General features: G+C 45.9%; 1 protein-coding gene across 1 annotated transcript in view; it reads left to right on the forward strand.

Moving 5' to 3' along the window:
- Positions 1-471: 471 nt before the first annotated feature.
- The window catches only part of LOC134336727 (GAS2-like protein 2A), a 47,734-nt gene continuing 30,708 nt past the window's right edge, over positions 472-17,497 (forward strand). Inside the window, exons 1-2 of the mRNA XM_063031139.1 lie at positions 472-836; positions 11,909-12,150. Coding sequence (XP_062887209.1) covers positions 479-836; positions 11,909-12,150 — 600 coding nt within the window. The 5' untranslated portion in view covers positions 472-478. The remainder of the gene's footprint in view (positions 837-11,908; positions 12,151-17,497) is intronic.

Here is a 17,497-nt window from a genome sequence, read left to right on the forward strand (position 1 = left end):
GTGCACTTTCTCTGTGACTGTAGCACTCATTTCTGCATTATGATATTGTTCTTCCCTTTGTACTATCTGGATGTACTTGAGTACGAATGATTTGTCCGGATGACATGCAAACAAAAAGATTTTCACTGTACCTCAGTGCACGTGACACATATAAACCCATTACCAATCCCGCCCGAACCCTCCAACCCCTCAACATCCCAGAAAGCGAGACAGTGATGCTGGGCTTACTGGCTGTCAGCCCGGGCAGGGAGGGGTTAAGCCGGGGAGGTGGAGGATGGCTTTCCCGTCGCCAGGGAGCGGGCTGAATAGGAAACACAAGTATGTGAGTGTAAACACCGCGTCCAAGAGGGCGAGAAGCCCCTTCTCGATACCAGGCGCCGAGCTACTCGGCCGGGGAGCCCCTCCTGAGCGAAGAGCGACTTAGAACAAGTTTGTGACTGGTGGGTCCCGGGGCTGAGCCGGAGCCGGAGCCCTGAGCATGGCCAACATCCAGTCAGCCACCGTCAAGAGCATCCGTCCCTTCAGGTCGAGCGAGGAGTATCTGGTGGCAATGAAGGAGGATTTGGCCGAGTGGCTAAACGAACTGTACGGGCTGGGCACCGGGCTGGAGCGCTTCCTGCGGGACCTGGAGACCGGCTCCGTGCTGTGCCAGCACGCCAACAACGTCAGCCAGGTGGCCCAGGACTTCTGCCAGGACTACCCGGAGCTCGGGGGCAAAATGCAGCTGCCGAGAGCCGGCGTCACCTACACGGCGGCCGCTCAGCCCGGCACCTTCCTAGCCCGGGACAACGTTTCCAACTTCATCCAGTGGTGCCGTAAGCAGCTGCAGATCAAAGGTAGCCTGCCGGCCCGTCGCTGCTCTCACCCCGGGGTTCCCAGCCGCTCCTCTAAAATTCCCTCTCGGCCCCCTCCCCTCCCCTCCCCTCCCCTCCCCTCCCCTCCCACTGCGACCCAGTCCCCACTCCCCTAGGTTCCAGTCAGCAGCCGCTGCTCTGCGTTACCTGAGTGCACACTCCCCCAGTGTTAGCCAAGGCAGTGTGGTTATTTGAATGTTGCGCCCGTTCCCCTGGGGTTGTAGTCCTAAACTATTCCTCGCTCCGTTGTTGACCTTCCTTTCCAATTACCCAGTATACTCTCTGACTACTGACTCTCCACCAACTCTTTGTTTTCGTTTTGTAAGAAGAAAATAATTTGCATTTAAAAGCCTACAAAAAGCTGTAGGAACTCAACAGTCCAGGCTGAAGAGTTTCACCCGAAACATCGACTGTCCATTTCCTTCCACAGATGCTGCCCGAACTGTTGAGTTCCTTCAGCGCCTCTGGATGTTGCTCCCGATTCCAGATCTGCTGTCTCTCCTGTATTTGTGGTCGGTCACAGGCGCACCGCACACTGATTATATTTCTGTTGCCAATGGAGTAGTTTTCTCCACTAACGTGGGCATAATGTGATGCATTACTGATCCCTGCTACAGCAACAAAGTCTTCTCCAGCCCTTGATCTTTCCCAGCTACCTGGCCTCACCTATCACCTTCCATCTAGCCTCTTTCCCCTCCCCCCACCTTTTTATTCTGGCATCTTCTCCCTTTCTTCTCAGTCCTGAAGAAGACTCTGGGCCTGAAATGTTGACTATCTATTCAGTTCCATAGTTCTGCCTGACCTGCTGAGTTTCTCCAGCATTTTACGTGTATTGCTTTGGATTTCCAGCATCTGCAGACTTACTGGTATTTATAAAGTTTTTATCATCTGTTTTCGTATATTAGTTGAGGGGTAAGTCAGGGCTGGGACTTGGGCCTTCTCTCTAGGTATTAGCATACTCTCTTTCTGTTCCATTCCACCTGAGGAACAAGAGAGTCAGTTCAATAAATCTTCAGTGATGCATTTGCTCAGTCTTCTTCGGTTGTCCATCAAAATCCAATGTCCACTCCTTTAATGGTGAGATCTTTGATGACTATACAGTCCTATCCTGGACCCACAAGCTCTATTGCAGGTGGGACATGTATATGTGGTAGTGGTGGCAACCATGGTTGCATTTCTCCTGGCTCTCTTCTGCTGTCTTCTGGTTGTTCTTTCCATGTCCAGAATATGAACCCTGTCCCTACACAGCTGTCATCAAGTGGTACAGTCAGCAGCAACCTCCTCCAGGTCCTTGGCTTTGATCTTGCACTTCCTTAAAGCATTCTTCATCTGATCCCTATAGCACTTCTTCGGCCCTCCAGCTGAGCGTTGACCATGATGTAGCTGGCTGTGTAACACTCTGCGGGGTAGCCGACACGAGGGCATCTTTATCACGTGCCCCAGCCACTGCAGCTGACGCTGGGTGATCATGGCCTCAATACTCCTGCAGTTGGTCTTTACAAGTATTTCAGTGTGAGGCACCCGCACACACCAGGTAATTCCCAGGATGCGCTGGAGACAGCTTATGTGGTAGCGCTCCAAGGACTTGATGTGATGGCTGCAGCTTCACAGCTATAAAGGAGGGTGGTGACACAGACCACTTGGTATACGGCGACCTTTGTGGAGGGACGAAGGCTCCTGTTCTGAAAGGCTCTATGCCGAAGTCTCCCAAAGGCAGCTAATGCCCGTTTAATGCTGCTCTGGATGTCGTTGTCAATGCTGCTATCCTCAGAGAATGCTCCCCAGATATTTGAAAGATGGCACTACTAACAGCTTTTCATCACCAACAGTGAAGGCAGGTAGAGTGGGTGGGACACTGGTACTCCATTGGCAAACCTCTTCTGTCTTGGTGGTATTGACAGTCAGCCCCATCCTGCTGTACGCTCTCACTGCCACAGCAAGGACAGTCTGAAGATCCTCTGGAGTATGGGCCACAAGAGCACAGTCCTACAATGAACATAGCACAGTCCTGTGAGGGTGCGTGACAAACTTCATATGAAGAACTTTTTAATATTTTACATTTTAAAGATTTTCCGGGGGTGTGAGATTTTAAAGCTAGTGTTTATTGTCCTTCAGAAAGTGGTGAACTATCTTCTTGAGTTGTTTCAGGAGTGCTGATGGAGTTCCACAATGCAGACTCAACATCAGTGAAGGAATGGTGATATATTTCAGCCATGGTGGATGACTAGGTGGTGGTGTTCCCACGTTGTGCTTTTCGGTGGAAGTGGAGACAGGTTTGGGAGGTACTGTAAGAGTGGTGTATAGGGCTACCTGCTGTGCAGTTTCTTGTTGCATCACAGCCAGTGAGCACAAGACATGAAGGGGACAACACATTTAGGGTGGCTGAGTGGATGCCAATCAATAGTCTTCCTATCCTCAGTGGTGACAAGCTTCTTGACTGGTTTTGAAGCAAGTGGAGAGTATTCCACCTTACTCTTGAAATGATTGTAAATGGTGGAAAGGCTTTTGGGTATTAGGATACAAACCATTTACTGTAGGATACCCAACTTCTAATCTGCTCTGCTTGAGTTTCTATGGTGACCTGCAGGACATTATTGTCAATGTTAATACCACTCGAAGTGAAGGACAGGTGCATTGACTTTCTCTTGTTGGTGAATATTTTTGTCTGGAACTTTTGTGGTAGATTGTTAGATGCCACTTATCAGCCCCTGTCTGAATATTGTCTAGATGTTGCTTCATGTTCTGACACCGCAAATAGAATTGAACGGAGTACTGTCATTGGCGATCTTTACTTCTCACCTAATCGGAAGGGACTAATATGATCAAGTGGCTGGAGGAGCTGAGGACCTTGTGTAGTAATATCGTGGGTCTGGGAAATAAGATTGCAACTATTGTAGTGTTTTCCCTTAATGCTCATGGACTTCAGTTTTACGTGCTACAACACCACCATCAGATGCACACTCAATGCTGAAGACAGTCACCCTCATTTCACCTCTGGAATTTGACTCCCTGTGAAGCCAAATTGAGGGTCACTAACTCAGAGTTCTGTCCTTTCAGTTGTACAGGTTGGAGGAAAGTGGGTGGGAGGTGCTTCACCTGCTGCGCATTGCTGAATGCTTGAACTGCTGGCATCTGTTATTGACACAAACAGAAGTGAGACTATCACCAGACACATAGCTAACTGTAGCAGTAGTATTTTGCATTTCTAAACAGTGCCACTCGGATAACCAGTATGTTTGGGACTTTGGTGCTGGACTGGCAGATTTTCTGGACCATTGATTGTAATTTGCTTTACATTAAACTTGCTGAATATGAGTTCTTAAGCTACACGAGCAGATGGTCAAAAGCTTGTGAAGATGAAGGACCTATTGGAGAATAAAGAGGCAGAGAGATTTAGGGAAGGAGTCGGTGGTATTTCCTTCCCGTTTGAAGGCACAGGTACCAAAGTACAAATGATGAAAATTAGGAGAGTGCTGTTGATGAGAATCAGAAGTCCAGAGATTTTGGAGGATGGATAGAAAGCATGAAAATTTGGGGCTAGCAGCCGGAGTGAGGAACTGAGCACAAGGGACCATGGAAGACTCTGGAGTTAGTAGTGTGGGAGTGGGAGGAAAGTCATGACAGATGTCCTACCTCCAGTGGGCCTGAACCCTGAAATGCAACATCATGTGAGATAGAAGGTGGGGTGGATACATGTGTCCCATCTGATGGAAAAGTGGTGGCAAAGGAAGATGGCATGATGATCCCTAAATTGTACCACTACCTGTGGGACTGAACCCCAACAAATAGGAACACCTTTGTGACTGAATCTACTGATGTACAAACACCTGTAGGGTTGAACACCAACTAAGCCAGCACCTGTGGACTTCACCCTATATTGAGCCAAAATTAATGTCCTTGGATTTTGATCCCTCACCTTTGGGGAATATATCTTTGCTCAGAATCCAAGCTCTGGACTTCCCTTTCGATCTCTCCTGAAACCTGTCTCTGACAGGGCTTTTGATCACCTCTCCTGACATCTTGCATGACGTGGCACGAGATTTGGTGTGATGATCACTCTCGCGAGGAACCTGGGAATATTTGGATATATCGGGGGCACAAAGTTTGTGACGGATTTGATTATGATTGGACTGCATTTAACATGGGCACTATGTGGTTAACTGTGGGCTGTGCCATCCCTTTAAACTGTGCTCATCAGAGATCCTGGTGCATCTGGAGCAGAGATTGCACTGGAAACCCTGTTCATACCACCCTGGGACCAGACTGTTTACAGCTTAACCTTCAGGGAAACTAACGTCACAAAGCACTGACAAACATCAGCAAAAGGGAATTGATGCCGAAATACACTGCCATTTGTAGCTCCATTTGTTCTTTGCTTTTCCTTTGATCTTTACCTTTCCTTTGATCTTTACCAGGTCTTACATCAATGATGTTGGGAGAACAATGATCTAAAGATGACTTCCACTTCCTTTACTTCATCTGCAGCTGGCATCTGCCTGTTAATGTGGAAAACTGGAGAGAATTACAAGGGCAGCTTGCAGAAATTGATTTGCATTTCATCAAGTAAAAAGTATTTTAAGGGAGATGAAGAGCAATTGTTTCCTCTGGTTGAGGAATTCAAGGGGTAGAAACTTTGCAAACTTGTAGATGGGTAGATCTACTTATTTGCAGATGATACCACTGTAGTGGGTGACATCTCAAATAACAATGAGATATGAAAAAGGCAGACAGTTTGGTGATTTCCCACAATGTCAGCAAAACAAAAGAGATGCTCATAGACTTCAGAAAAGGAGGCAGTGCACATGCTATGTCTACATCAATGGTGTTGAGGTTGAGACAGTTGAGAGCTTCAAGTTTCTAGGTCACCAATAGCCTGTCCTGATGTCATGGCCAAGAAATCTCACCAACCCTCTATGTTCTCGGGAGGCTAAAGAAGTTTGATGTGTCCCTGACAACTCTTACAAGTTTTTATCAAAGCATCAGAGAAAGCATTCCATCAGGATGCATAACAGCTTGGTATGGCAACTGTACATATGACCACAAGAAACTTTGGAGAGTTGTAGAAACAGCTCAGCACGTCACTGAGACCAGCCTCCCCTCTGCCTGTATGGCATATGACTGTAAGCACTGACAAAGGACTGCTGAGATGATTATCAGGGTCTCTCTTTCACCCATTTGAGATATTTATCAGGAGTGCTGCGTACGCAGGGCCTTAGCATTATCAACGATCCCTCCCATCCATCCAGCAATCTCTTTGACCCCCTACTATTGGGTAGGAGGTACTGTAGCAATAGGACAAAAACTGTTAGGATGGGAACAGTTTCATCGCTGGGACGGTAAGGCCATTGAACTCCCTGACACCAGCCAGGTCTCATCATGCATGAAGTGCCAGAAACGTTATACTGTTTACTTTTTAACCTGTGTTATAAATGCACAATTTGTTTGTGGTAATATTACTTTGTGTGTTGTGTGAGTTATATGTGCTATATTGTGCATCTTGGTCCAGAGGAACATTGTTTTATTTGGTGATATACGTGTGTATGGTTGATAATAAACTTGAACTTAACTTCATCTATAATTCTTGGTGCCTTAGTAAAGCAGCCAGTATAATCAAACATCCCTCCCACCCCAGACATTCTCTCTTCTTCCCTCTCCTATCCAGATGAAGGTACAAAAGCCTGAAAGCGCATACCACCAAATTCAAGGATTGTTTCAATTCCACTGCTATCTGACTCGTGAATGGACCTCTTGTATGATAAGATGGAGGCTTGGCTTCACAATTTACCACATTATGATCTGGCATTGTTTTTGTTATATCTTATTCTAGTTAAATGCACTGTATAATCATTTAATCTATAAGAATATTATGCAAGACAAACTTTTCACTGCATTTTATAATGTGACAATAATCAACCAATATCAAATGGAATCATAATGCATTTGGGGAGACCCATCAGGGCGAGGGAATGTGCAGTAAATGGGAGGATATTGAATCAATGAAGGAAACAAAGGACTTTGGAGAATATGTCCACTGATCTGTAATGGGAGTGAGATGGGTCAACATGTTGGTTAAGAAGGTCTAACAGAATATTTCCACTTGTAGCTGAGGCACAGAATATAAGAGCAGGGAGTTTAGGGCAGAACTCTCTACACCGTAAGTTGCTCTGTACTGTATATGAGTGGATCTGGGGGTGGGAGGGCTGGGGGAGATGTTGGCAATGTGGAAAGAATAACAAATAACCCACGTCCAATTTATTGTCATATGCACAAGTACAATAAAAAGAAGTTGTTGAAACAGATGTCCTATCTTGCTCCTGTATGCTGATTAGTTCAAAGTAAACGTTAAGGTTCAAAAGGTTCAAAGGTTCATTTATTATCAAAGTATACAACTCTGAAATTCTTCTTCTCCAGGTAGCCATGAAACCAAGAAAGAAAAGAAAAGCAGCACAATCGTCAACCCCTAATCCCCCCTCTCTGCACAAAAAAATTGACCAAAAATGGAATAGGCACATCAACCCCCAAATCCTTCATCACCACACAGAAAATCTGAACAAAATGGAACAGGCACGTCCACCCCCAAAGCCCCACCCCCCACCACACAAAAAAGGAGAAAGATCGGGCAAAAAACCACAGAATGTAAAAAAAACTATAAGACAGAAAAAAAAGTCTATAGTGCAAGTCCATATCCAAAACGCAGAAACATTCTCTGGTCACGGTGGCAGGCTCTTCCCTCTCTGGTAACAGGGCGATCAAAAGGCAAGCAGTCGGTGGTCTCCTTCTGCAGTTGCCTCGTCCTTTTCGGTGAAATGAAGTTAAACCTCGGCTTGCGCCCGTCCCGCAGCCTGTTCACCATGGGGTTCGTGCCTCTGCCTCCCAGAATCTTCTCAGAGAGTGCAGAGCTCTGGAACACCCAAATGATCTCCGAACTGCAAATCACAGGCTCCAACAGTTCCAGAATTATATCCAAGACGAAATACAAAAGTAAAAGACATAAAAGAGGTGAAATATATGGTTTCGTGATCTATCCAGAAGATGTCAACCAAAGGAGTGTTGTATGCAGGCACCATCTTGACTGTAGGTTTTTATTATCAAAGTACATATGTGTCACCGTATACAGCCCTGAGGTTCATTTTCTTGTGGACATACATAATAAATATAGAATAATAATAACCATAACAGAATCAATGAATAGTTAAAGGTAGTTGGTATGGTCTCATTGGGGCAAAGGAGCTGATTCCATATTGTTAGAACCTATGACTCTGGTTAGGTGACAGCTTGCAAGCCATGCGTAAGTCTGGTCACCTAACTGCAGGAAGGATGTGATCTCCCTGAGCAGGATGGAGAGACGATTTGCAAGGTTGTGCCTGAATTGGAAAATTGTGGCTCTGAGGAAAGGTCAGGGTTATTCTGTTTGGGACAGCAGAACGTTTGACCAGGGTGAATAAAATGTGTGAGGCCTGAGTGGGTTCACTAAAATTTCCCCAAGTGAAAGGGTCAAGAGGATTGAAAGTAAGTAGTGAGAGGATCCGAGGGAAGGTGAAGAGAATCCTCTTTGCATAGATGGTTTTGGGGTCAGAATTCCCTGCGTGACATGCTGGCAGAGGTCAAAGTTCTCACCGCATTTCCACAGTACTTGGACTTATGCTTGGATATCTGTAGCCTGCAGGGCCACAGACCTAGTGCTGGAAGATGGGTTTAAGCTGGGTTAGAGCTTTTATATCAGCACAGATGTAATGGGCTGAATGGCTTAATGTGGGTTTTTAATGATGCTATGGATTAGATGTGATTTGAGTGGCTGAATGGTCTATTTTTGTTCCTGATGTTCTTGTCCACTTGTATGAAGTGTTTAGATCTCTGAAGCAATGGTGGTTAGCAAAGACGTCACCCTGTTGGTTGGAAAATATCTCCAGTCACTTATTGCGAGATGGAGGCCCTCAGGCTTTCGGGAAAGGGAGGGTGCACCTGGTTTGTGGATTGACCAGTTCCAAATGCCTTTCCATTTGAGAGGTTCTGTTCTCTGTGTGAAGCTGTTGATCAGCTCAGATACTATTCGTGGAAGTTAACTCGTGGTCTGGTGTAATTGAATGTGGTACTAGTTGCAGATCAGAGCAGACACGTTGAATGGAAGGTCTGTTCCTGAGAGTCATATCAAGGATGAGCCCAGTGATCAGAGAGAGTGTACTTACTGCCTGTTACACCACTGGCATCTAGGGCAGCAATGAAAGTCCTCCAACTATAGCGGTGTTCAGGGCTTCCTCTGTCATGTCAGTAGCTTCATCTCAGTTTTCACTACTGTCAGTCACGCAAGTCCCGGGTGGAGACTCAGGAATACCATCACACTCAGATGTACAAGGATTCTTTATTGCTGTCTCCGTAACAATTTTTGTTTTTGGACCAGTCAGGGTTGATAGCCCTGAGCTGAACCCTGAAACCCAGAGATCTGGTGGACCACCAGTCTGTCCTCTACCCTTTGACCTGCTTGGCAAGGGTGACCCCTACCAAGAGCCAAAGCATAAAGCCTTGACTCCAGCCAACAAAGCTCTCTGGGTCACTAAGGCACGCAAGTCTCCAAACCCTCCGACAAGGTTGTGATCTCTTGGAGGATCAGAGACACAATGAAGACCCTGCTGGAGTGGTCTTAGCCCTCTCCTGCAGCATTCCTGTGACATGCCCATCAGCGAACAGTGGTAGAGTGGTGAAAACTTAGCATTGCTGCCTGTGAGGAGACGAATCTCAACATAGTATACATACTTTGATAATAAATGTACTTTGAACTTCATAGCTCAAGTGACCAGGCTTGATCCTGACTTCCAGTGTGATCTTTGTGGAGTTTGCATGTTTTCTCTTTACATGTGTTCTGCTGGAAGACCAGATGTACCACTTTCACACCCCAAAGGCTTCATGGCAGGTTCATTGTCTGTGGTAAACTACCCCTCAGTGTAGGGAACTGTCAGATGAGCCGAGGGGCAACTGACTGGCACTGCAGTGCCACAGAGGAATAAGGAGAAGGGAACAGGAGAGATAGGAGCTAGGATGGGCAGTGGGCTGGATGGCCACTTCCTGTACGCAGTAAGTAACAACTTTATTAATAAATAAAATAAAATGTGTAATATCCTAAAGATTCAATAGGTCAGGCATGTCTTTAGAGAGGGAAATGGTGTTAACACTTCAGGTTGCAAACACAAGGAATTCTGCAGATGCTGGAAATTCAAGCAACACACATCAAAGTTGCTGGTGAACGCAGCAGGCCAGGCAGCATCTCTAGGAAGAGGTACAGTTGACGTTTCAGGCCGAGCCCCTTCGTCAGGACTAACTGAAGGAAGAGCTAGTAAGAGATTTGAAATCCTGACGAAGGGTCTCGGCCCAAAACGTCGACTGTACCTCTTCCTAGAGAGGCTGCCTGGCCTGTTGTGTTCACCAGCAACTTTGATGTGTGTTGCTAACATTTCAGGTCAGTGACTTTGCATCAGACAGGATGACATTTGCCTCTGATGTCTTGCTACCCCAATGATATACATAAAATGTATTGTTGAAAGAAGATGAATTTAGAACTTTCTAATCCCGAAGTACTAGGCAATCACACAAGGTGCTGGAGGAGCTCAGCAGGCCAGGCAGCATCTATGGATGGGAATAAAGAGTTGACGTTTTGGGCCGAGAGCTGCCTCCAGAGTCTTCCAGCACACGATGTGTATTGCCCTAGATTTTCAGAACCTGCACTACCTCTTACTAGGAAATCACCCAGGCAGGACACAGGTAAAAGCAAGGAAAGCAGCAAGTACTCTAGAGTTTCCCTTGCACACGACAGACTTTTTATTTCTATTTAGTTATTGAGATACAGTGTGGAATAGGCCCTTCCAGCCCTTTGAGTCACACTGCCCACAATCTCCCAATTTAATTCTAGGCTAATCACGGGACAACTTACTATGACCTATTAACCTACCAACCGGTAGGTTTTTGGACTGTGGGAGGAAACCCACGCGGTCACAGGGATAACTAACAAACTCCTCACAGGCAGTGGTGGGAATTGAACACGGGTCGTCTGTACTGTAAAGCATTGTGCTAACCACTATGCTATGCTGCCCTGACTATGTAGTGGACTGCTGGGGGATTTGTTGTACTGACAGAGGTTGTCCTTCCAAATGGGACTTTCAAGCCAACGGCCTACAAAGAAAACCTACAGGCCCTTCGGCCCACAATTCTGTGCTGGACATGTACTTACTTTAGAAATTACCTCGGGTTACCCATAGCCCTCTCTTTTTCTAAGCTCCATGTTCCTGTGCAGGAGACTCTTAAAATACCCTATCATATCCGCCGGCAGCCCATCCCACGCACTCACCACTCTCTGCGTAAAAAAAGACTTACCCCTGACATCTCCTCTGTACCTACTTCCAAGCATCTCAAAGCTGCGGCCTCTCGTGTTAGCCATTTCAGGCCCTGGGAAAAAGCCTCTGACTATCCACGCGATCAATGCCTCTCATCATCTTATACACCTCCATCAAGTCATCCCTCATCCTCCGTCGCTCCAAGGAGAAAAGGCCGAGTTCACTCAACCTATTCTCACAAGGCATGCTCCCCAATCCAGGCAACATCCTTGTAAGTCTCCTCTGCACCCTTTCTATGGTTTCCACATCCTTCCTGCAGTGAGGTGACCAGAACTGAGCACAGTACTCCAAGTGGGGTCTGACGAGGTTCCTATATAGCTGCAACATTGCCTCTTGGCTCTTGAGCTCAATCCCTCGGTTGATGAAGGCCAATACACCATATGCCTTCTTTACCACACAGCCAGCCTGCGCAGCCTGTTTGTCCTATGCTTCCACTGCACTCGGGTAGTCGATTAATATCAGTAAGCTACTGATCAGTTATCTCTTTACAGACTATATTCAAATCGACTGTTTTAACTATTACTGCAGTAGCTACACTTAAGATTATTCTTATCTGGTTTAAAAAGATTGTTGAACCCTCAAGGTTGTTAAAACCATGACACAAATCCAGTTCTTTGCATTGATTCCTTGTCTGCCTGTAACTAAATTGTCATGCATTTGTTTTCATTGCAGACGTGCTCATGTTCGAGACAGAGGACTTGGTTCTGAGGAAGAATGAGAAGAACTTTGTGCTGTGTCTGCTGGAGGTGGCCAGGAGAGCTTCCAAGTTTGGCATGTTGGCTCCTGTCCTCATTCAGATGGAGGAGGAGATTGAGGAAGAAATCCGTGAGGAGATGGACCTACCTGCTGAAGTTATCCCTCCCAAACCCAAACCACAGAGGCAGTTGTGTGACTTCAAAAACCTAGATGAGATGGTGAGTGAGCTGTGAATGAATGTTCAGGCCACGCTCCACGTGAAGTGTAGGGTACGATGTACCCTTTACAGTTCACAGCTGTTCTGAGGATACCTGCACTGGTCCTTTGAATGAGCCATCTGATTAGTCCCACTTCTCTGCTCTTTCCGTGTGGTTCCACAGGCACATGTAATAGAGCTGCTGCCTCCCAGCCGCGATAACTTGGGTTTGATCCTGACCTTGGTTGTCTGAGTAGATTCTCCCAGTGACTATGGGCTTCCCTTGGATGCTTCGGTTTCCCGCTGCATCCAAAGAGGCGCGGATCGGTAGGATAGTCAAACGGCCACTGTAAATTGCCCTTGGTGAGTGATAGAAGTCGATGGGAGTGTGGGGAGAAGTAAAATGAATTAGCATAAGTGGATCATTGAAGGTCAACACAGGCTCAGTGGACTGAAGGGACTGCTTCTCAGTTGCATGACTGACTTTGTTCCTGGTTCCTCTTTGAAACCTTAATGTCTTACCAGCACCATGTGACAAACAGCGCACTGAACTGTGAAACCAACTCTCCTCGTCAGTCACAAGAACATAAAACATAGGAACAGAATTAGGCCTTTTGGCTCATCGAGTCTGCTCCACCATTCAATCATGGCTGATTTATTTTCCCTCTCAATCCCATTCTTCTACCTCCCCCTGTATTCTTTGATGCACTTACTAATCAAGCATCTATCAACTTCTTGCTTTAGGAATACCCAGTGACTTGGCCCCCACAGCTGTGTGTGGCAATAAAGTTCAAAGTAGATTTAGATTAGATTATGAAGACACGTAGTCCTCTTTTATTGTCATTTAGTAATGCATGCATTAAGAAATGATACAATATTTCCTCCGGTGTGATATCACAAAATATAGGACAGACCAGGACTGAAAAAAAACTAACAAAGCCACGTAATTATAACATATAGTTACAACAGTGCAACAATACCATAACTTGATGAAGAACAGCTCATGGGCACAGTAAACAGTTCAAAGTCTCTCAAATGTCCCACATCTCACGCAGACGGGAGAAGGAAGAAAAACTCTCCCTGCCATGCCCGACCACAGTCCGACTCTGAGTCGTCCGAAAACTTTGTGCCTCCGATCAGCTCTCTGACACCGAGTACCATCTGTATCCGAATGATTCGACCTCAATCTCGGTTGCCAACAGCAGGCAAAGCCAGGGATTTTGAGGCCTTCCCTCGGGAAGATTCTCGATCACGCAGTAACTACAGCAGCGAACTTGCGTTTCAGAAATTTCTCCAGATGTTCCTCTGTGCTTTCACGTCTGTCTCCATCAAATCAGAATTGTCCATGGCCGCTATTTAACGGATACAATGTCATTTTCACCGGAGAGCTGCGCACGAACGGCGCGCTGCTATATCTCCTCCCGCCTTGTGATTTATTATCAAAGTACATATATTATATGTCACCATATGTAACCCTGAGGTTCATTTTCTTTTGGGCATGTTCAATAAATCCATAGAATATTAACCATAACAAAATCAACGAAAGACTGCCCAACCAATGCACTAAACCGGAGTGTAGAACTGTGTAAAAAGAAATAATAATAATAATAAATAAGCAATAGATATTGAGAACATGAGGTGAAGAGTCCTTTAAAATGAGCCCATTGTTTGTGGGAACATTTCAATGATGGGGTGAGTAAAGTTGTCCCCTTTTAGATCAAGGGCCCAATGGTTGAGGGGTAGTAACTGTTCTTGACCCCTCAAGGTTGAGAGCTCTGAGGCTCTTGTACCTTCATTCTGATGGCAGCAGTGAGAAGAGAGCATGTCCTGGGTGGTGGGGGTCCCTGGCGATGGTTGTTGCTTTTCTGGAGCAGTGTTTCATGTTGATGTGCTCAATGGTGGGGAGGGCTTTACCCATGATGTACTGGGCCAAATCCACTACCTTTTGTAGGGTTTTCTGTTCAAGGGCATTGGTGTTTTCATACCAGGCTGAGAAACAGCCAGTCAATGGACTCTGTACTACACATCTATAGGAGCTTGTCAAAGTTTTAGATGTCATGCTGAATCTCCGCAAACTCCTAAGGAAGAAGAGGTATCGCTGTACTTTCTTTGTAATTCCACTCACATGCTGGGCCCAGGACAGCTCCTCCGAAATAATACCATCTAGCAATTTATAGTGACTATCTGTCTCCACTTCTGATCCTCCGATAAGGATTGATTTGTAGACCTCATGTTTCCTTCTCCTGAAATCAATAATCAGCTCCTTGGACTTTCTGACTTTGAGTAAGAGATTGTTGTTTTGGCATCACTCAGCCAGGTTTTCAATCTCCCTCCTATATAGTGATTTGTCACCACTTTTTCTTTGGTCTATGACAAAGTTCAAAGTAAAACTTATGATCAGAGCACATACATGTCACCACATACAACCCTGAGATTCTTATTCTGTGGCCATACTTAGCAAATCTATAGAACAGTAACTGTAAACTGTAAGCAAACTGTGCAAATGCAAATATAAATAAATAGTAATAAATAACGAGCTTGAAATATCAATATAACAGAGTTCTTAAATGAGTGTAATTATCCCCTTTTGCTCAAGAACCTGAAAGTTGAGGGGTCGTAGCTGTTCTTGAACCTGGTGGTGTGAGTCTTGAGACACGTATCTTCTACCTGATGGCAGCAGTGAGAAAAGAGCATGGCCTGGGTGGTGAGGATTTTGATGATGGATGCTGCTTTTCTATGGCAATGTTTCATGTAGATTTGCTCAATGGCTGGGAAGGTTTTACCCGTCATGTACTGGGCCGAATCCAGTACCGTTTGTAGGATTTTTCACTCAAAGGCATTGGTGTTCCTGTACCAGGCCATAATGCAGCCAGTCAGCACACTTTCCACCACACATCTATAGAAGTTTGGCAAGGTTTCGATGACATGTCAAACATCCGCAGACTCCTGAGGAAGTAGAGGCGCTGTCATGTTTTTTTCACCGTTGCATTTCATCTGAAAACCTGGCTGAGTGATGTGAAAACAACAACCTCTTACTCGATGTCCGAAAGTCCAAGGAGCTGATTATTGACTTCAGGAGAAGGAAACTGACTGGGGTCCAGGACAGGTCCTCTGAGATAGTGACACCCAAGAATTTAAAGTTACTGTCTCTCTCCACCTCGGATCCTCTAGTGATTACTGGCTCATGGTTTCCCTCTCCTGAAGCCTACCGTCAGTTTGTTGGTCTTATTGACATTGAGTGAGAGGCTGTTGTTATTACATCACTTAGCCCAATTTTCAATCTTGCTCCTGTATGCTGATTCATCAACACATTTGACACAGCCCACAACAGTGGTGTCATCAGCAAACTTGTATATGGTGTTGAAGCTGTATTTAGCCACACAGTCAGAGGTGTAAAGTGAGTAGAGCAGGGGGCTAAGTACACATCCCTGTGGTGCTCCTGTGCTAATGGAGATTGTGGAGGAGATGTTTGTCCCAATCGGAACCGACTGGGGTCTACAAGTGAGGAAAACCAGGATCCAGTTGCACAAGGGGATATTGGGGCCCAGGTCTTAGAGTTTATCAATCAGTTTTGAAGGGATGGTGGTGTTAAATGCCAAGTTGTAATCGATAAAGAGCATCCTGATGTATGCATCTATGCTGTCCAGATGTTGCAGGGTTGTGTGAAGCCAATGAGATAGCTTCTGCTGTAGACCCATTGCTTCAGTAGGCGAATTGGAGTGATCCAAGTCGCCATTCAGGCAAAAGCTGATGTTCTTCAACTCCAGCCTCTGTGGATGTAAGTGCCACTGGGCGATAGTCTTTTAGACAGGTTACCATGCTCTTCTTGGGCACCGGTATGATTGAAGCCTGCTTGAAGCAGGTGAGTACCAGATGAGCTCAGTGCCTTCTCAGCGAGAAGTTGAAGATATCTGTGAACACACCAGCCAGTTGGTTGGCACAGGTCTTCAGTACTCGGCCAGGTTACTCCATCTGGACCGGATGTTTTCCTTGGATTTGCTTTCCTGAAGGTAGCCCGCATGTCATCTTCAGACACTGAGACCAAAGTATCATCAGGGGACATGGGGTGAATGATGGTTCCTCCCTGTTCTGGTGGTCAAAGCGAACATAGAGGGCATTGAGCTCATCTGGAAGCAAAGCTCTGCTGTCCCCTATGCTGCAAGATTTAGCTTTGTAGGAGGTTATGGCATTCAAACCCGGCCACAGCTGTCGAGCATCCCTCATTGATTCCAGTCTAGTCCACAACCTCCACTTCGTCCGAGAGATGGCTATTTGGATATCATATCTGCACCTCTTGTAGCATTCTTGATCTCCAGACTTGAATGCCTCTGACCCAGCTCTCAGCAGGTTCCAGATTTCATTGTTCATCAGGGCTTCTGACTGGGGAAAATCCCGAATGATTTTGTGGGTACACACTCATCCACAGCTGTTTTAATAAAGTCTATAACAATCCTAGTATAGCCACTCAGATCCTCAGTGGTCTCATCAGCAAGCTTGAGTATGACATCGGAGCTGTGCTTAGCCTCACAGTCATAAGTGTAAAGCGAGTAGAGCAGGGGGCTTGTGGTGCACCTGTGCTGGTGGAGATCATGGAGGAGATGATGTTGCCAATCTGAATTGACTGGGGTCTGCAATTGAAATTGAGGGTCCAATTGCATAAGGAGGTATTGAGGACAACATATTGGAGTTTATTGATTAGTTTTAAGAGGATGATGGCGTTGAATGTTGAGCTGCAGTTGATAAAATGCATCATGATGTTTGCATCTTGCTGTTCAGATGTTCCAGGGTTGAATGAAAAGCCGATCAGATGGCATCTGATGTGGATCTTTTGCTCTAGTAGGCAAATTGGAGCAAATTCAAGTTGCTTCTCAAGCAGTAGTTGGTGTGCTTTATCACGAAGCTTTCAAGATACTTCATCACTGTGGATGTAAGTGCGACTGGGTGATAGTCATTGAAGCAGGTCACCACGCTCTTCTTGGGCACTGGTATAATGGAAGCCTGCTTGGAGCAGTGGGTACCACACGTTGCCAAGGTAAGAGGTTAAAGATCTCAGTGAACGTACCAGCCAGTTGATCAGCACAGGTCTTTAGTATGTGGCAGGTACCCCGTCTGGGCTGGATGCATTTTGTGGATTCACCCTCCACACGTTGGCCTTACAGGCTGAAATCCTAGGATCTCTGGGGGAGTTTGTGATGGTTCCTCCAAAGTGAACATAGAAGGCATAGAGCACGTCTGGAAGTGAAGGTTTTTGGTCTCTAATGTGCTTGACTTAATTTTATAAGAGGTGATTGTATTTATTTAAGCCCTGCTGCAACTGTTGAGCATCCTTCGTTGATTCACAGCTGCTACTTCACCTGTGTGATGGCTTT

Source organism: Mobula hypostoma, chromosome 23, assembly GCF_963921235.1.
Source record: "Mobula hypostoma chromosome 23, sMobHyp1.1, whole genome shotgun sequence".
Lineage (NCBI taxonomy): Eukaryota > Metazoa > Chordata > Chondrichthyes > Myliobatiformes > Myliobatidae > Mobula > Mobula hypostoma.